Source organism: Pseudoliparis swirei, chromosome 1 (assembly GCF_029220125.1).
Source record: "Pseudoliparis swirei isolate HS2019 ecotype Mariana Trench chromosome 1, NWPU_hadal_v1, whole genome shotgun sequence".
Classification (NCBI taxonomy): domain Eukaryota; kingdom Metazoa; phylum Chordata; class Actinopteri; order Perciformes; family Liparidae; genus Pseudoliparis; species Pseudoliparis swirei.
The window spans coordinates 4,515,829-4,534,975 of NC_079388.1; the positions used below are offsets into that span (position 1 = coordinate 4,515,829).

Sequence of the window (19,147 nt, forward strand, 5' to 3'; positions counted from 1 at the left end):
CCGGAAGGAAACGGTCCTGGGATGACCAAGTCCGCCAGCGGGGGGGAACCGGTGCTGATGAGCAGAAGTTACGAGAAAAGTTGGAAATAAGTCCGCTGGAGTTGTTCCCCTGAGGTTTGTGAGCTCATTTATCGTGAAAGAGCTAAAAAAAACAGAATTCAGGCCAAAAACACAAAACTAGAACGGGCACTTGGTAGAGCGCATACCTTCGCGTGTCACAAGATTGGGCATTGAGTTATGAACATTTTGGCATTAGTTGCATGCCAATTGGATAAAAATTTACCGTGCTATGGTAAAAGGAAGATGTTGACCTTTTCATGACCTTGACATTGACCTTTGATCCGATCTATCCCAAAATCTTAGCAAATGTTCCCCGGATAACAACCAATCATCCCACCAAATTTCATGCGATTCGGTTTAATACTTTTTGAGTTATGAGAGTAACACGCAGACAAATAAATAAATACACGGCGATCAAAACATAACCTTCCGCATTTTCAATGCGAAGGTAACGAGCGCCAACACACCTCGGCAGCCATCTTGAATCGACGCGACCGTTCCCCAACACGTTCCCCACACCGCCTTCAGAGTCCAGGATGGCACGTGTGTGTGTGTAAGCTAACAGGAAGTTAGCATGATTCACGTATTTAAAAGCACAAACATACAAACCAACTTCACTAAGGTTGCGTTAGCTCACGTCGTCGCTACTCGGCTAACGGCGGCCGAGGGCTCGACGAGATGACTCGAGTTTATTGAGCCACTTGTTAGCACCGTGACCCGAAAAAGCTTCAGGATCACCAGAGGGAAATCTGACGTATTATAAATCGTGGAACAAATCTTTAAAATCTCTTAATCTTGTTTTTAAATAAGGAAAAACCCACTCGAATAGCCTGTTGACGAGGGAACCGCCAATGCCTCGTTTTAGGACTCACTCCTTCCTCGCTCACTAAGGTGAGAATGAGCCATGACATCAGCTAAAAATCAATTAATGCAGCTTTAAGTGACATTTCGGCACATTAATTTACTATATTTAAATAAAATGTGTTTGCTGCAGCGTGATTATCCATTACTTAAGATGCCAGAGAATAATGATTACAGAACAAATAAGGCGATGAGACAGATATTGACGTGGAGCGAGTCCGGTGACAGACATCTGTCCAGCGGGGCGACTGGAGGAGGACTTTAGCCTCCAGCGTGCTATAAAAGGAGCTAACGGAGGTCTGCTCGACACTAGCCATCAGACTGAGTGAAGAAGAGACACGCCGCCTCATCGGGTAAAACATTTGATTAGTATTAAAACAGGCCGTCCTGCTGCAGAAGAGCCAGGAGCTGAGGGGCCATCTGGACAAGAGCATCGTCCAGCTGCGGGCCCAGATGGTGCCCTACACCGAGGAGATGAAGCAGAAGATGGAGCAGAGCGTGGAGGAGTTCCAGAGGAGCATGCTCCCCCTGACCCAGAGCTTCGAGACCCAGCTGAACCAGCAGATCCAGCAGAACCTGGCTCAGAGAGGAGAGGAGCTGAGGACCAAGCTGGACGCCGAGAGCCAGAACCTGAAGAAGCAGCTGACCGCTCTGTGGGAGTCCTTCACCAAGATGAGCCAGTAGACCTCCGTCAGCCCGACGCCTCCACCCACAGGGATATTTATTTAAACTTGACTCGATGTATATTTTTACTAAATAAAAATTCTGACAAAACAAGTTTTGTACATTAGTCTCGATTAGCGTGAAATACTTAGTGATTCACACACTGGACATTTAGAAATGTAAGATTGAAATGCAAAATCATAAAACTGCACGAAAACACACAAGTTCATGTTTCGGAAACACTTTGTGAAAAAGTAATGAAACCAAAAGAATGTTCAGAAGTTGTTTTTTCAGTCACGTTTCACAAATCATTCAACGGGAATCATCTTCATCAATCCTCACATTCCAGAATGTATTAAAATCCAAACGGGGGTAAACATTGCTTTCCTAATATATTAATATCTTGTATACACTGGATCTATAATTTTCTTCACTTTTTAAAAAACTCCTTCCATAAATAAGTCTTCATGGATTTATGACCACCGACTTCAATAGAACCTCCTGGATCAGGTCCCACATCACACACACATTAACACTCATTTACCGTCAATTGACTCACTCTTGCACACACACACATTGACTCACACACATTGACTGCCACACACTCGCATTGACTCACACACATTGACTGCCACACATTGACTCACTCACATTGACTGCCACACATTGACTCACTCACATTGACTGCCACACATTGACTGCCACTCACATTGACTCACACACATTGACTGCCACACTCGCATTGACTCACTCACATTGACTGCCACTCACATTGACTGCCACTCACATTGACTCACACACATTGACTGCCACTCACATTGACTCTCACACATTGACTGCCACACATTGACTGCCACTCACATTGACTGCCACACTCGCATTGACTCACACTCACATTGACTCACACACATTGACTGCCACATTGACTGCCACACTCGCATTGACTCACACTGACTCTCACATTGACTCTCACATTGACTGCAACACATTGACTCACACATTGACTGCCACATTGACTGCCACACTCGCATTGACTCACACTGACTCTCACATTGACTCTCACACATTGACTGCCACACTCGCATTGACTCACACTGACTCTCACATTGACTCACACTCACATTGACTGCCACTCGCATTGACTCTCTCACATTGACTGCCACATTGACTGCCACACATTGACTCACACACATTGACTCACATTGACTGTCATTGACTCACACTCACATTGACTCACACATTGACTGCCACACACTCGCATTGACTCACACACATTGACTCTCACACATTGACTGCCACACATTGACTCAATCCAGCAGAGACGGGCCGACTGAAGAAAAGCACCGAAGACGAGCCGGTTTCTTTTTTGTAAGAAAAGTCATTTATCAGTTCCGAGGTATATACAGGTAATATATATACGGATCCACGTGTAACAAAAAAAAGGCAAAACAACAAGTGATGGTTGTGAGACATGCAGCGTGGCTGGTGAGCTGTAACCAATGAATCCTCTTTAAACGATGATGTCATTCACCGCACGCCAAGACGGACTTTACAGTAAAAAAACTAAAACAAGAATAAAACTCAAGAGCGGAGCCACAGGCACTGAACTCAGAGGGGAACGACGAGTCCTTCGGTCACGCCTCTTCACGGTTTCTACTGGTTTGTGTCGAGACTCCGCGGCCAACAGATTCCTGATCAATCACATCGATTATTTCACTTTGTTCAGGCGACTGACAGGATTAAACGCACTGGGTTTGTATTCACCTCCTCCACCAGCTTCTGAAACCAGTAGACGCCGAATGGAGCGACAGATTGAAGTGATGGAACGCGAACACACACACACACACACACACACGCACACACACGCACAAACACGCACAAACATACACGCACGGCGCCGTCTGTCCGTCCCGGTGGCCGGCCCTCTAACCGATGGTGACGCCGAAGCCGCACTGGAACTTGTTCTTCTGGTGGTTGAGGAAGGTGCAGAGCACCAGGGAGAGCGGCAGCGGCAGCAGCTTCTTCTCTAGCGTTGCCCCGACAACCCAGTTACTGTCCACTGAACCTGGAGGGGACAAGAAGATTATACTGCATTTACACTATTGTTCAGAAGTTTGGGGTCACTTAGAAATGTCAGTATTTTTCTAAGCACTGTTTCTTTCAATGAAGATAACATTAAATTTATCATAAATACTCTCTACATATTCAATGTGTAGATGACTATTCTCTGGTGTTTAGTGAAGTCTCTACAGAGGTGTGTGGAGGCCCATCTCCAGTGTTCTAGTGGTACATTGTGTTATCGCCTTAGAAGACTAGCGGAGGGGTAAAAAACCCTATTTTTTGTGAGCGCAGCTGAAAACAGGTAATTAAAGTAAAATACCAAGAGTTATCTTCCCTCACTGGTTTTCTGTGAAACTATGGTTCAATATATTATGACTATATAAGAACGCAAACGCTTCAGCTGCTGTTTTTAAGATCAGTTCAGTTTCCTCTGCAGTCTGATGTTGAACTTCTGCGACAACAGAAGGCAACGCTCCCTGTGCAGGAGGATCGCCACGGCGATGAGTGTTTAAGGGAGGTGATGCGCGCCGTACCTTTAAACAGCAAGTTAGCCTTCGGCACATCGAGCTGGTAGCCGAACGACACGCTGGTGTCCTGCATGCGGGTGCTCGCCTCGTACTCCACGCCGAGCTGCAGCTGTGGGAGAGCGGCGGACCGGTTAGACCCCGAGGGGAGGCGGGGCCACGGAGAACGCCGCGCGCCGCCTCCGGTTCTAGGCGGCGTTCGTCAACGGAGACGAGGCTACCTGCTCGTTGGCTTTGTGGTAGTACGATGCGTGAGCGCCCGCCGAGCCCAGGGTCAACGTGGCGACGTAGTTGCTGCCTGCAGACGGAGTCGCGTCAGTACCGGAAGAACCAAACCGCCACAGTAGTCGTACCGTCGGCCCCGTGAAGCCTCAGCCTGCGCCTCACCTGTGTACCTGCCCACTAAAGACACCACGGTGCCCTCCTCTCCCGGCCTGCGGTGGTAGACCAGCTCCCCCCCCAGAGCCAGGGCCGGCGTGACGGACTGGAGGTAGTGCGTGATGACGATACCTGCCGGGTGGACAACAGCGATGAGCGCGAGGGGTCCGGGCTCAGAACGAGGCCGTCTCTCGGTTCAGACGAAACATTAACAAAAACTAATCCTAAAACATTTCAGGACAGAAGGCGTGGAGTGGAGCCTCTGGGGGCCGGAGACCTACCGGAGCCGACGAGGACATCGGGGTTCCCCAGAGTAACCGTGGCCGTGAAATCTTCTCCCTTAATCTCGGCGTCGCCTTGCCAGTTCACAAACTTGTTTTGTTGCGTCTGTGGACGTGACGCGTGGCAAAGTTAACATCGCGGCGACGCCCATATCGAGATTTAAGATTCACTTCAAATCCGACGCTGGCAAACCAGCTGGTTGTTGGGTTTTAAAAATCGACAAACAGAAACAACTTTATGGGGGTTTTAAGAGGAGACACAAGGCAGCACATTAGAGACACAGACGAGTGTGATTTTTGCGTTTGTCGCCACGACTTCTCCTCCACGCGGAGAGGGAAAAGGTCTGCTGCGTGGTTTCGGCTTGAGCCCTTCATCAGGGTCATCCGGCGATGAAGACGATGAGCCTGATGAAGGCCTCAAACTCAACGCTTTGGTCAAAACAATGAAGTTGTAAAGTGGAAAAGGAGTTTTGAAATCTTGAATTCCAGTGGAGGGGTTACTTTATATTTATACATTTTATTTTTAAAAACGCAAATGAGTCATGTTTATTAAAAAAGAAAATTCTCATGTTCTAGTAATAAAATGCTGTATAAATAAAATATGAGAATAAACCCCTCAGTAAAAAGCTGAAGAGAGAACAGAATGAAAGAGGAAAGGAGAGCTGCTGAACTTTGTTTTGAGCGTCTCCCCTTAGGATCTTGTTAAAAGGAACTCTCTGCTGCCCTCTGGTGAGCAAACTCTACACCTACATCTGGCTCAACGTAGCATTTCAGAACTCGTGATGGGCTCAGATAGCAAACAACTGTTATAACTAGAATCTGCCAGTTAACATCATCGAATAGAAAATCGAAACGCATTATTGTAGGAACAGCAGACGTTACACAAAAGGGTCCAATGGGGGGAACTTTACCTGAAAGGCCAGTTTGGATCGTACTCTGTCGGTGACTTGGTGGATGATCTGGGCGTTAAGGCTGCCACTGTTGTCCATGTCTCCAACTATGACTGGAAAAAACTGAACCAAAAAGCCAGCATAGGTTTTAGGGTTCAAAAAACAATTATATATATACATAAAATATCCGGCAGACGACTTTTCTGCAACGTACCTCTGCCGGACCCATCTGCTTTGTTCCGACGTATGTCGCCCCGAACCTGTAGGTGGAATCTCCCGTGGTGCTCAGCAGCAACGTGTGATTCACCTGAGAGGGTTTAGGAGGAACAACGAAAACATTCACCGTTTACACGTTTAAAGTTTACTTTCTCTGGTCTGATCCAGAGTGGAATTGCTCAAAAATATCCCTTTGAAATTAGTTTGTTTCGTTTCAATGACCAGAGAAGTCCGGGTTTAAGCTTCGGATTACAATCTTCAAGGAACACTCAAACTTTTGAGGTTGAGGCTGTTTTGTTTAGCAGCTGGTGAAAACACTTTCCAGTTTGAGTGTGTAAAGAGAAACTTAACCGACCTGGAAGTGGTTGCTAAGCCCCTTGTTGACGAATAGCCTGACGCCCTCCATCTGCATCGGGAAAACCTCTGAGAAGAAAATCACAGACGCACTTAGAGGCTGGACAGACACAAGCAAGATAAAACCAACTTCTACACCATTCAGTGTCTCGTTATTCGAGGCTTCAGAAGTCACTCCACGTTTCTCATCACCGTCTTCAATTACCTTTGCACTTGCGATGGCACTCATCAAACGCCCCGGGGTTGGGTATGGGGGGGTCCGCCTCCTGCTCTTGTCCTGTGGGGGGAACTGGGGAGATGGAAGGTATCCCGAAGCCCGGCGGCACCGTCATCCCGGGGGCGGCGCCGATACCGCCAGAGGCGGGTGGCGGGGGGTTGGGGGAGCTGGCAGCCAAAACACTGCCCATTCTGGCAGAGAGAAGTCAGGAGAGGATGTGGCCGTTAGCACCAGAGTCTCAGCAGGCATCGACACGTCAGCTGACGTACTAAAAGCTGTTAGAAGAAGGTAACTGACACATGATGAATGATAAATGTGAGGGTAATTGATGCAGAAACATGTAGTTAGCATGTGAAGTTGTAAAGTTTGGGGACCCGCATGAGAAGCCGAGCTGTCCATCATTAAACTCTGAGGTTAACAGACGTCTCTCAAAGACCAATTCGACAGGAAAAACAATTAATTACTGACGCAGCGCTCAAGCCCCGATTCCTGATCAGATAAGAGTAAAAAAAAAACACTTACAAAAAATCAATATGTTGATTTCTTTTTATGGTTTACACTCATGATTTTCTCATTTCTCAGGTTGCTTCTTGGTCCCCTGGCATCTCAAGTGATGACAATGTAGCACGATCTTCCAGTAGTTGATTAAAAGGGGACAAAACCTGCATTTTCAGGAACTTTAACATTAGTGGGTTTAACCAAAACTCAACATCAAACACCTCGTGTTGACTAAACGCGGTTTTAAAGTGAGAAACCGGTCATTTATGTTAACTCCGATAAGAGCACACAGACACACACCCTGATGACATCATCGGGGGTCATTGTCTCGCACGTTTCCCTCCAGTCAGCGCACTGTGGCTCGGGCCTCGCAGGTGAGCTCCTCTTCACGCGCCCCGGTACAGTCGGTACAGTCGGTGCCCCTTTAACCTTTCACACACAGCATGTTCATTCATATGAAGTGAGAGCAGCTGAGAGGCTCCTGATCATGAACGGGGACGTCGTGTGACGGAACTCGGTGTCTGCCGTGTGTGAGGAGCGGCTCTCTTTACAGGACTTCGCTCACGTTTAGTATGGAAGCTGCTTCACCTACAAGCCGGTGTGAAAGAGTTAGCTCAGCTAGCTAGCTCCCAACAAGCAGGTGACAGGCTTAAAACAAACGGTTTGCTGCCGGTTCATTGAAACAAAGACCAGTTTGTGAGATTTAAACTGCTACAAAACAGTTAATACCTTCACGTATTTTCAGCTATGCCTTTTATTACGTAAAACACATGAGCTAGCTAACGGTCGCTACTCACGTTGTGATTTCCAGAGGACGATGCAGCCGGAAGTTAAATCCGGTTGCACCAAAGAAGAAGACCGGAGCGACGCGAGGACCCCGCCTGGTTTCTTAGGTCGCTTACTTGTGATTGGATGTCGTAACACGACCCTGATAGCCGATTGGCTGAAACGCCTGTCGGTCAATTATTGTGCCAGAAGTAGCTACAGGGAGTCTAGCCCGTTGGAGAGGGGCGGGATGTTGACGTCTGAGGTTATCGATTGGTGGAGAGCAGCAGGGCGCCTCGCGTGGGATGTAAAACGTGATAAAGGAAAACCTTGAAGGTCAAAAGGCAGCGCGAGGGTGTTTCTTTCAGGTTGCAACGCTCTCAAAAATGTTGACACAAAACACTGTCTCTTTAGACACAGCCCTGCTGTTTTACTGTATTATTATTATCAACATGTGGTTGTAGTGTGGACACCTGTAGTGTAGTTCCTTATATTGTAAAATAATACATTTATTGACCATTAATTAGCAGAAATCGCAGTTCTGTTTTACCGATTTCTACGTTTTCAAATAGTCTTCGTGGAACTATGAAGTCTACGAGTCATCTGACAAACTTTGGTTGACTTCTTTCTACGGCTCTGCTGGATACAAAGAAAAGTATTATGAGTGGAACACTGCCAATTAGTTATTAATATTGTGCAGATATGATGGATCGTCCATATATATTTAAAAGTAAAATTAGTATTTTTGGATTAGAGTTCAACGTAGGCCACAATATTACATAATTATGGAGGACCAAGTTGATATTGTCCTAACGTCACATTTGGCATTGATCATTCTTCACAGAACCAAAGCTGCAGTGTCTAAAATGATATAACTTACCAGAGTGAGTTGACGGCTAGTATTTCTAAATCCCTTAAAAAACAAAAACGTACACAGCACACCATTCGGGGCTCCAGGGCTGGGATCCACTAAGTAATGAAAAACCGGCTCCGTCTCCTCCCACCATGGCTAAACACTACCGATGCCTGGTCAGAGATTTCACAAATTAGTAGGAAGTACGCAACATTCCAAAAAATAGTTTTCATCCTATAATGTTGGCTTGCATAGTACAACATTATATTCTCTGCAATGTTCTCTGTTCAGGTAATTTCACCGGCTCACACACACCGTGTGTGTGACTCAACAATAAAATAAAACACAGAACACCAGCCTGCGTAAATTTCAAATCAATTTATTGAATTTTATGACCCCTGCAAGTATTTCCAAGTTACAACAGTAGAGGACAGAGTGGTCAACTGGATGGAATAACTTGTGCATTTTGGAAGGAAAGAAAACAACGTGAGCATTACCTTCTTTTTTATCGTGGCATCACCAGATAGAAACCCAGTTTCAATCTAAACGGTATGAAAAGGAAATTCTGGGACAGTGAAGGGAAATAAACATCCAACACATGGAGTCTGGTTTTAGGTCATTACAATTAAAGTTAAAGAATTATGCAACTCACTTAAACATTGGGCTGAACATCGTTTTGGGAGCAGCAGGGGGCCCAATAAGTAGAGAGGACTGAACAAGAAAAATAAAACAAAATGGTTTGTTTTTTTAAGGAAAATGTTCAGTATGAGACATGAAAGCCAAATTAGAATCATACCGTATTACCGCTCCTTACCCACGCTGTAGACAAACTACACATTGTAACTTCATCCTCAGTAACATGAAATAAAAATAAAAATGTAAGTGCCAATTCCACACCACTGTTTTCTGTCCGTGTTGCAGGGGAAACGCAACGGGGAATTTTAACCCTCGGCTTGCTGCGGCAATTCTGCCGAGGTCATCGTTAAGTTTGGCTGAAGTAGCCCGAAGTTTGGGCGAGTCTTCACCGGCGCAGCAAATCAAGAGATCCGATTACATTTGGCTACGCACAGTACAGCGTAGGGCCAGTTCAGCCATTAACACCTTTCATTTGTAAAAGGTCAAGAAGTTCCCACCAATTTAGAATGTCAACTCACCAGAACTGAGATTCTGTATCCAAATCCTCACCCTTTTATTTTTAAGTTACCCTTTTTAAACAAGTTTGACAAGTTACACCCCCCCCCCCTCCCTCCCTCCCTCCCTCCCCACCGCTACGCACCTCTGACCCCACAGGCCAGAGCACGCACACACCGACGCCTCCCGACGACGTCAACAAGGAACACAAAGAACTGACCGAGTCTCTCCACAACGTTCAGGACGGCATTCCTCATGAGCTCCTTTGTGACGAGTCGCTCCCCCAGCCGGACCGCGTGATGACGCCTCAGCACGGTACAACACTGGGCCCACGAAGAGGCCAATAAAGTTGAAATAAATTGTATTTTTTTGTTCTGTAGGGAGTCGTCGTTAACTAATATTTAGTTAACGACGAGAGCCAAGATAATAATATAATATAATTTATAAAGGTGTAATATCCACGACTATCCACCAGGAGTGGATGGTTCAGATAGAGACCCACGTCGTCTTGGCTCTGCTGGTACTTGGTCACAAAGGAGACGATGGAATGACCGCCAGGGACAGGAAGATGAAGAGGGACATGGAGATAAAGAGGGACATGGAGATGAAGAGGGACATGGAGATGAAGAGGGACATGGAGATGAAGAGGGACATGGAGATGAAGAGGGACATGGAGATGAACGTGAAGATGAAGATTAATAGGAGAAGAAAAGTGGATTTGAGTCCAGACTGGAGCTCCAGGAGGAAGAGGAGGAACAAAGCTCTGTCCCTGACGCCTGTAAACATCCTCCAGGCTGATGTTCAAGATCTCGCACGTCCAAAAACAGTCAAGTTTGCACATGAAAACAAAAAGACATCAAATAGTTTCACTTCCACACAGCCACAGGAGTCTCCTCTACCGTGTGGTTCAGATGAAGCTGCATGGAAACGGAACCATTCGAAACTGAACACAGACGCACACACACTTCACTTTTTTTGCTTCAATGTCAATTCTGAAAATATATTTCAAGGAAAAAAGAAAAACCTCCTCCCTTCATGAAGCAACATATTCAATTTTGTTTTTTAGAATAGTAAACAACTAGTGTAAACAAGGAATAATTTACAATTTGGTTTCCTCAAAAAATTATTCGTAACACCTCGTATAAAGATCACTCTGGTGAGAAATGGATCGAGTTGCTGGAAAAGAGATAAAGACCAAAAGCCCTTTGACCGCCCGTCACTCAGACGACAATCAATGAGCTCAACAGCTTGCCAGGAACTCTCCAGGATAACGAGATGCTCTCTGGCACTTAAAACAAAACGAGGTTTTTGGTGTTCGAGAAAAAAGAAAACAAACTTAAATCAAAGTTTTAGTATTTGCTTTAAGTACCAGAGACGGACTCAGACGCCACAGAGCGTCTGACGAACACTTGGCTCCACAAGACCCTCCCACAAAAAAAAAAAAAATACTTTACCCAGTGCTCAAGCCTCATAGCCCCCCCCCCTCCAAAACTGCTTTTAGAAACATCAAAAATAAATCTTAAAAAAGCAAAAACACTGATGTCTTTCTCTCTCACCGTAATGACGCTCTGTAAAAACAAAAACAAAGAGGTCACAGCTGCCTGTTGGAGATTCTACAGTTCTGCTTCAGAAAGCACAGGGCGCCCCCCCGCACACCGAAAAGGAAACTAAAGAGAAGGAAACATAAGAGATATATCGCTGCTGCTGCAGAGAGAACAGTCTCTAGTTAGTCGTCGGTCACTTGAAGGTCAACGCGTGAACCGGGTCACGTGCAGCGGGTCAGAACAGATCCTGGAGCCACGGCAGCGATACTGAGCTCGGCGTGGAGGGGATTCACATCGGCCACGAGGACATTCACCAACTTCCATTTCGTCACGATGGGGCTCAGAAAGAAAGTTTCTTGGGGGGGAAAATAAATGCTCAAATTGTATAGATAAAACTGTTTCTTAAAGAGGACTGCAAAAAAAAAAGTATTTAAGAAAAAAAAAATCGTAATTTCAAACTATTGTTTTGCACCAACTTCCAATAAAACTATTCATCCCTCGGACCCGTCAAATACTCCGTTGTGTAGCAGTGACGCATCGGAGCTGTGGTGAAGCGGCAGGCTGCTCCTCTCCCAGTGACGCCTGGAAGCAGGCCGACGCCCATGAAACAGTGGGGGGGGGGGGGAGCGCTCGAGAGGTTTGCTCATATTAACGTTGCTTGTGTAGGGGGGGGGGAACAGTCACGCAGTACTTAAATAAAGCTGCCTTTATTTTATTTCTTCATTATTGCAACGTTCACATTCAGGATGGTTGTTGTTTTCTTTTCTTTAAAAAGCAGTTTGAGCTGCGTTACTACACACACACCTGTGAGCGCGTGCGTGTCGTCTTCTTCTTCCCTTGCATAATGGATGTTTAAATAAACTCGGGTTACTATTAAATTCATCTCTTTGTGCTCGTACTCTGCTGCCTGACAGGAGACAGCAGGCTGAATGCAGGAGTGCACACGGGAGTAAGTAAGGCACTTGAGTGACGACGACACTTTGGTAGGAGTGGGACACTGGTGAGGAGAGGACCAGTGGGGAGAGGACCGGTGGGAGAGGAGAGGACTGGGGGGGGGAGAGAGGACCAGGGGGAACACTGGTGAGGAGAGGACCGGTGGGGGGGGGGCGAGAGGACCGGTGGCTTCACAACAGCTTTGACACTCGGTTGCTCTGCCGGCTCCGTTTAGACTCTCAGACTCAGGTCCCGTCGGTGTTGGTGCAAAACAATACGGTTCCTCAATTAATTATGAAATAAGCGAGGCAGCTCTTTTGGAGGAAAAGAAAAGGAACCGGATCACGTCCAGTCGACCGGCTCTGGGGGAACTGAAGAGTGGCCCGTGTGTGTGTGTGAGAGCCGGAGCGTCCTGCGGGGGAAGAACAATACAAAACGGTGGTTAGAAGACGAGTCTCACGCGTGTTTACCGCAGTGAGAGCGGACGAGGCAGCTCGCCTGTTGCTAGGCACGGTCCTGTCGGCGTCCCGGTTTCTCCTCGATCGCCTCGCAGTCGTCGCCGGACGTGTGGAACTCGGCCACGTAGAGGCTCTTGTCGATGCTGCTGGGGATGGGCTTGATGTCGGTCACCAGCTGGTCCTCGATGGACTTCAGGTTGAAGCGGTCCTCGGAGGTGATCAGGTTGATGGCCAGGCCCAGGTGACCAAAGCGCCCTGAGGGAAGGCAGTCCGGAACATTCTCAACACCTCATGCATGTCATCTGTTTACGTTAAGAGTTAATCATTGAATGATGACTATCCAGATATGTTCAAAGAGAGGAGCAAACTGTGCAGATGGAGTACTCGAGTCCTCCCACAGGGGGACACGTCCAGCTTTCACCTCAACAACTTCTATTAAAACTAGCGGACGATTCTTTGTGCGTTCAGATCATAAACAACCTACCGGATCTTCCAATACGATGGAGGTACGTCTCGGCATTCTTGGGAAAGTCAAAGTTGATGACTACATTGACCGCCTGGATGTCAATGCCCCTGGTGAAGAGATCTACGGAAAGAATTAAGAGGTCAATCTCCGGTGACCTCTGTGGCTTTAAACCACAACAAAACAATCTGCTGGACACAACAGAAACTCACCAGTGCAGACCAGGTTCCTGCACAGCCCGTTCCTGAAGTCGTGAAAGACTCGGTTTCTGTATTCCTGAAGACAAACGAGACGTCAGAACGTCACAAAGGTGTCACCGCGCTGCATTTCCTCCGGTCGGTCTCGTCTCACCTGCATCATCTTGGCGTGGATGTAGAAGCAGGAGTAGCCCAGCTGAGTGATCTTCTTGGCCAAGAGCTCCACCCTCTGAGTGGAGTTACAGAAGATGATCGACTGGTTGATCTGAAGCTGTGAGGAGGAGAGAGAGCATATGTTATAGATCACTGCGGTTCCGATCAAATAAAGATAAATTGACCAATTCCCTGTTGGAAAAGAGGAACTGTGGCAGGTTGTTAGATTCCACACGCTGGGATGAAGGTCAACTAGACGGTTCAACGACTAATAATGCTCGGCTGCACTATGCTGCCACTTGTGATGATGATTAAGTACAACACAAAGAGGTTAAACTATTAAAAACATAATGGTAAAATGCATGGCGGGTGATATACACAAGTGGTGAGGTACCCTGGAGAACAGCGTGTTGAGGCAGTGGACTTTCTGCCTCTCCGTGACGTAGGCGTAGTATTGAGTGATGCCCTTCAGAGTCAGCTCCTCCATCAGGTTGATCTCGTAGGGCTTCTGGAGATGCTTGGCCTGCAGCGAGGCGGGGTGGGGGGGGACACAAGAGTTTAGAGTGACTCTTAAAACATTTAAAAACTCAAGACGGCAGAATCACTGCAGCGGTACAAGCATGAAGGACCTCTAGTCGGTTTAGTTGAATATTAAACTCTTAACTGTTTAATATAACTCGGCAGATATCAGACAAATGTACACGTATAGTTTTTCGTTTTAACAAGTCAGCGTTCCAGAACACAGTTTTACGTCTTTGAACCCGTCACAATGACTTCCTGCTGGCTCTCGACAGAGAACACAGATCTGGAGTCGGCGTGAGAGCAGCTCGGGCTGCAGCTCGGGCTGCAGCGGCGCCTCGCGGTGCCAAGTGGCCCCGAGCCACCGGCTGCTGCAGCGATTAGCCGACTCACGACTAATGTGCTCATTAATTAAAGCCCCGATGTGCATTATGACGTACGTGAAAGGTCTTCATTACACTGGGATATGTTCTCTTGTTGCTTTTATATATGTATGAGATTCTTTTTGTAATCTATTGTTATTTTTTTATGACTGAACTGCTGTGCATCATGAGCTTTACACTATAATTGTTTGTAGTTCATTACTGCTGCACCTTTTCCTCCAGGACACTCATCCTGTTCATTCTGGGGACAGACGATGAAAATCAGCCTTGCGGCTGTAATTCGGTGCATTTCCATTTTAATTTAAAGTGTTCAAGGTTCTTTGTCGCTCTCGAACAAATAAAAACCTGAAACTTGAAACCCACCATGAACTTCTGCACGCTCATGGGAAAGGTGGCGGAGTAGAGCAGGATCTGCCTGTTCTTGGCCAGGAAGCTGATGATATCCTCGATGAGCACCACGAAGTCCTGAGACAGCAGCTTGTCGGCCTGAGAGGAAACGGAGGCAGTTTGATGGGAAGCACATTTGTAAAGATCTGACAGAATTGAGAAGCATTAGACTTCACACTGCTTGTGAGCAGATTTATTTTCACGTTTATTGTTCCCGTTTACCTCATCCATCACCATTATCTGGACTCGGTCCACCTTTGCCACTCCCTTCTTTATCAAGTCCAGGATCCGACCCGGCGTGGCGATGACAACATGCACTGGTGTGGAAATGGGAAGGAGAACACAATTCAATACGCGTATCTGTAATAGTCGTTTGTCTTTCCGTGAAGACGGACACGTGGGCTTCTTACCGGTCTCGTCCAGACGCATGATGTCATCTCGCAGGTTGGTGCCCCCGGTGGTGGCCATGACTTTGACGCCCCCCAGGTGTTTGCTGATCTGGATGGAGATCTGGCTCACCTGCAGAGCCAGCTCACGGGTGGGAACCATGACAAGTGCTAGGGAATACAAAATACATTTTGTTTTTAAAGCACTGGTTACAAATATGGTCTCTGGTAGAAACATTTACAAAACTAGAACGGGCACTCGGTAGAGCGCATACAGTCGCATATCACAAGATTGGGCATTGAATTATGAACATTTTGGCATTAGTTGCATGCCAATTGGATACAAATTGACCGCGCTATGGTAAAAATATGTTGACCTTTTCATGACCTTGACCTTTGACCTGATCGATCCCAAAATCTAATCAAATGGTCCCCGGATAATAACCAATCATCCCACCAAATTTCATGCGATCTGGTTTTATACTTTTTTAGTTATGCGAGGAACACGCATACAAATAAATAAACGGCGATCAAAACATAACCTTCTGCATTTTCAATGCGACGGTAATAAAAAGATAATAGGATTGTCCAGTTATTGTACTGAGGGGTAAGGAGGATGGAGAGTAAACCAAATGAACGAGGGACCACGGGGACGGAGGTAGTTGAGAGAATGGGCGACGGTATGAAACCACATGCAGCGCCTCACCCTGTATGTGGTCCTTCTTCAGGTCAATTCTCTCCAGCAGCGGGATGAGATAGGCGCCACTTTTCCCCGTTCCGTTCTTAGCCCGAGCCAGGATGTCCCGCCCAGACAGGGCGATGGGAATGCTCTCCTCCTGCCGGGAGAAGAACACATGACTTTAGTCTCGTTCTGCGACTGATGCAGTCGCAATGCTGCAACATAGATCTCATGAGGACTTGTGCACATTGGATTGCACAAGCAGACCTTTTCATAAAGATGTAAACTGTGACAATCCAAAGATACTTTTACCGCAAGATAGGGAGCACAAAATGATTACAACAATACATTTGCAAGCCAAACTCCTTCAGGCCATAGCCGTGTGCCATCCTGGTCATTTAGAAGTTAGGACGGATACCCAGAAAACTACAACACCACTGGTTTAATCCAACCAAAAGGTCTTGATCTCACATTTAAATTAAAAAAACTTTACCACAGAATATGTTAAGCTATTTTCAATAACTCCTGTTGATCAAATTAGGTTAATTTGACAAGTAAATACAATTTGACATAAAAAAAGGAAAAGCCATACCTGGATAGGGGAAGGTTTCTCCCAACCCATCTCAAAGATGCCCATCAGGAGTTCCCTTTTGAGACAGTAGTCTTCAAATTCATTCCCCTTCGTGGACGTCACATCCTGCAGGAGACAGAGAGCGGTTAGGTTGACAGAACATCAGCGTTGAGACGCGGAGGAGACGCGCCGCCATCGAGATGGACTCACTGAGGTTTGGACCCTGGTGTCTTTGGGTGGGATCTTGAGGTTCTTTTTCCAGTCATCTCCAAACTTGATGCCTCCTCCTTCCTGAGCAGCGCCGCCGACCATCTGGGGGGCACCCAGAGCCTTCCCTAGAGCCGTGGGTGCTGGCTGGACTGAAGCTGGTTTGGTCTGTCCTCTGAGCTGCCCGTTCTGCTTGTTCAGTCCCATGACGATCGGGCCGACGTTTTCTGTTCTGGCGGTGGCCATTTTGTCCCGTTTTCCTTGCTTTTTCTTCTTCTCTTTCTTCAAAAGTATTAGATTTTTTGCCTCTTAGGTTTTTCTTTTTTAAAGATTCTCTTCAAAAGTAAAAAAGTTTAATAAAGCATTAACAAACAATATTCTCTATTCTTTTTAAGTCCAAAGCTTTCACAACTGAAGTCAATTGGTAGTATTTACATATACACATGTAAGTGCAGTTCGGTCCCCTTCATCAACAGAGTGACTGACTTACGGGAACAAAAAACAAAAACAAACAGGTTTTTACACCAAGAGCTCTTCAAAATGAAGAGAAATTTGCATTCATGTACTTGCCCACAATATAGAAAAATTATACGTGAGCAAGTATCAAAGCGGTTCAAGTCCTGAAATAGAACAACTAAGGCAATCTGAACTTGGGGTTCAGCCTCGTCAATATAATCTTAGTTCAGTGCTTAAATGTGTTTCTAAATTGAACAACATTTCCTCTTCGAGTCCAGAGTTGCTCAATATCCCCTTTCTTGCAAAAGGGGATGTCCAACTTTTACCACGTTTCCCCCGATATCCTATAGTCTGTAATGCTCCGTTTGTTTCCACTGGGTGTGGAAAATGTCGCTCCACCGTGTGAAAAAAAAACCCTGGATCCTGAATTCACAGATACAAAGGGGGCTTCTAGTCCAAAGCCAAAAAGCTTTTCACCCCTTTTGAGTCCTCAGTGTTCGACTCGCTCTCCCCAGACACCGCAGGTCTTCCGGTCGGTGTGTGAGTGCGGCTGTGATCGACCCGCTACCTCCTCAAAGTCAGCCAAGAACTCAAACTTGTAACCTGATAAGAAGATAGAACAATTTAAATCAACATTATTTTTAACAAACTATTCTTATGGGTGGGAGTGGGTTCCAATGGCTGTGCGGCCGCCATCGAAGCTTCATACACATGGTGACGGCACGTCGCCCACTGTAGAGGAACATATCTGCGCATGAGGTTGACTAATAACCAAAACTACTGTTAAATACAACGAATAATGTTTGACCCGTTTAATAGTTTGGAGCTGGAAAAATCAATCCGTCAAAAGCTAGTCTGCAAAATGTGGAACAGTTTGAGTCCAAGAGAGCGAGAGAGAGAGAGAGAGAGAGAGAGAGCAATATCAAGCTATGCAGACAGGTGCAACTTTGATCAACAGAAATGAGTGAGGCTTTAATTAAGAGCTAATTTACTGATTGCACAGGTGAACTTGCCAGGTGTCAATCTTCTGAGGCCGATTAGCAAAGCCCAAACTACGAGGATTTAAAATAAGACCGGTAAAGACTGAGTGAGCTGAATCTAATCATTACAGTATAATTAGTAAAAAACTGAAAGTCGGTCAAATTCGCGCCGAACAGCTGTAGCTTTCCGTTAATTTACTTCGGCTAGCTTGAACTCGTATCGATCGGGTTTTCGTTCAGATTTCGGTAATCGTTTAGCATAATTAGCTAACCTTGAAGTAGTCTAACCAGCTGTGTTAGTCTTGACGAATGTCCTTCCGTAAAATCAAAAACGAAACACAACGTCTCAGGCGAGGCTACATGACGCTGTTGGGCTAACGTCCCCAAAGCTAAGCTCCAAGCTATCCCACCTCTAAGCTGCTAAGCACTCGGAGGGTTTGAATGAGATTTTAATCACCGAATATGACAACATACGTGTTTAAGCGAGGCGACTATCGCGTGACATGTCGTTGACGTAACAATATTATAACATGTGTCGTTAGCCGTATATGGCACAATTAGCACGCTCCGTAGCCTCTGGGCTAATCTAGCTCAACAACTCCTCTCGCTAACGTTAGCCGCGAGCTAGCTCTCAACAACACGGATGTTTTTACCGGGAATCGGACGGTTCCGTGTCTCCGCAAACCTACCTTAGTTCCTTTGTTATTTGCACAAGGTGTATTCAGTGTGCGGTTGATCAACTGCTTCCTTTACAATCCCCTTTATTAACTGATTTTTACTTGAAATAAATCTCCTCTATTGTGTTTCTTCCTTTAAATCAACATGGTCGCCTTCTTCTTCTTGCTCTTCTTCTTCTTCGTCTTCTCTTCCTCGGCGCCTCTCTGCAGTTTATGACACGTGACCCTCCGCGCAGCTGCTGCCACCTGCTGTCGCACCTGGTTACGGCTCAGATTATTTATGACTGTCGATGGTCCGTTTCGAAAGAAACGTGTACAGGACTGTCTCAGAAAATTAGAATATTGTGATAAAGTTCTTTATTTTCTGTAATGCAATTAAAAAAACAAAAATGTCATGCATTC

At 46.2% G+C, this 19,147-nt stretch overlaps 3 protein-coding genes across 4 annotated transcripts; 1 reads left to right on the top strand and 2 right to left on the bottom strand.

Moving 5' to 3' along the window:
* Positions 1–1,287: 1,287 nt before the first annotated feature.
* LOC130194286 (apolipoprotein A-IV-like) lies at positions 1,288–2,222 on the top strand (the record flags this gene model as incomplete). Its single annotated transcript, XM_056415228.1, has 1 exon — positions 1,288–2,222. A coding segment is annotated over one exon (318 nt), but the record flags the coding sequence as incomplete, so codon positions are not given.
* A 720-nt stretch (positions 2,223–2,942) lies between these two features.
* tomm40l (translocase of outer mitochondrial membrane 40 homolog, like) lies at positions 2,943–7,848 on the bottom strand. Of its 2 annotated transcripts, none has more exons than XM_056412318.1 (10): positions 7,801–7,848; positions 6,494–6,696; positions 6,290–6,357; positions 5,933–6,025; positions 5,740–5,841; positions 4,829–4,934; positions 4,557–4,679; positions 4,391–4,467; positions 4,179–4,281; positions 2,943–3,649 (listed from the first exon to the last, which is right to left on the bottom strand). In XM_056412318.1, the coding sequence occupies exons 2-10, from the start codon at positions 6,693–6,695 to the stop codon at positions 3,510–3,512; spliced, it is 1,014 nt and encodes a 337-aa protein (XP_056268293.1). In that variant the 5' UTR covers position 6,696; positions 7,801–7,848; the 3' UTR covers positions 2,943–3,509. The 2 variants fall into 2 exon arrangements, with proteins under 2 accessions (XP_056268293.1, XP_056268284.1); XM_056412309.1 differs by lacking the exon at positions 7,801–7,848 and adding an exon at positions 7,304–7,717.
* Positions 7,849–8,984: 1,136 nt separating this feature from the next.
* Positions 8,985–18,893, bottom strand: LOC130195390 (probable ATP-dependent RNA helicase ddx6). Its single transcript, XM_056416891.1, has 13 exons — positions 18,758–18,893; positions 16,636–17,691; positions 16,447–16,551; positions 15,882–16,011; positions 15,200–15,346; positions 15,012–15,106; positions 14,766–14,888; positions 13,895–14,023; positions 13,502–13,618; positions 13,363–13,426; positions 13,172–13,273; positions 12,728–12,942; positions 8,985–12,641 (listed from the first exon to the last, which is right to left on the bottom strand). Exons 2-12 carry the CDS (start codon positions 16,876–16,878, stop codon positions 12,734–12,736), a joined length of 1,464 nt encoding a protein of 487 aa, XP_056272866.1. The 5' UTR covers positions 16,879–17,691; positions 18,758–18,893; the 3' UTR covers positions 8,985–12,641; positions 12,728–12,733.
* Between the last annotated feature and the right edge of the window lie 254 nt (positions 18,894–19,147).

What these genes read in the sequence shown, in the direction of transcription:
- LOC130195390 (XM_056416891.1), bottom strand. Translation starts at nt 16,878, where the DNA reads ATGGCCACCGCCAGAACAGAAAACGTCGGCCCGATCGTCATGGGACTG. An exon ending in AGAAACCTTCCCCTATCCAG is followed by an intron (nt 16,012 to 16,446) that starts GTATGGCTTTTC and finishes TTCTCCCGGCAG; the next exon opens with GAGGAGAGCATTCCCATCGC. An exon ending in CAGGAACCTGGTCTGCACTG is followed by an intron (nt 13,274 to 13,362) that starts GTGAGTTTCTGT and finishes TTCTTTCCGTAG; the next exon opens with ATCTCTTCACCAGGGGCATT.
- tomm40l (XM_056412309.1), bottom strand. An exon ending in AGCAGATGGGTCCGGCAGAG is followed by an intron (nt 5,842 to 5,932) that starts GTACGTTGCAGA and finishes TTTTTGGTTCAG; the next exon opens with TTTTTTCCAGTCATAGTTGG. An exon ending in TTTAGTGGGCAGGTACACAG is followed by an intron (nt 4,468 to 4,556) that starts GTGAGGCGCAGG and finishes CTCCGTCTGCAG; the next exon opens with GCAGCAACTACGTCGCCACG.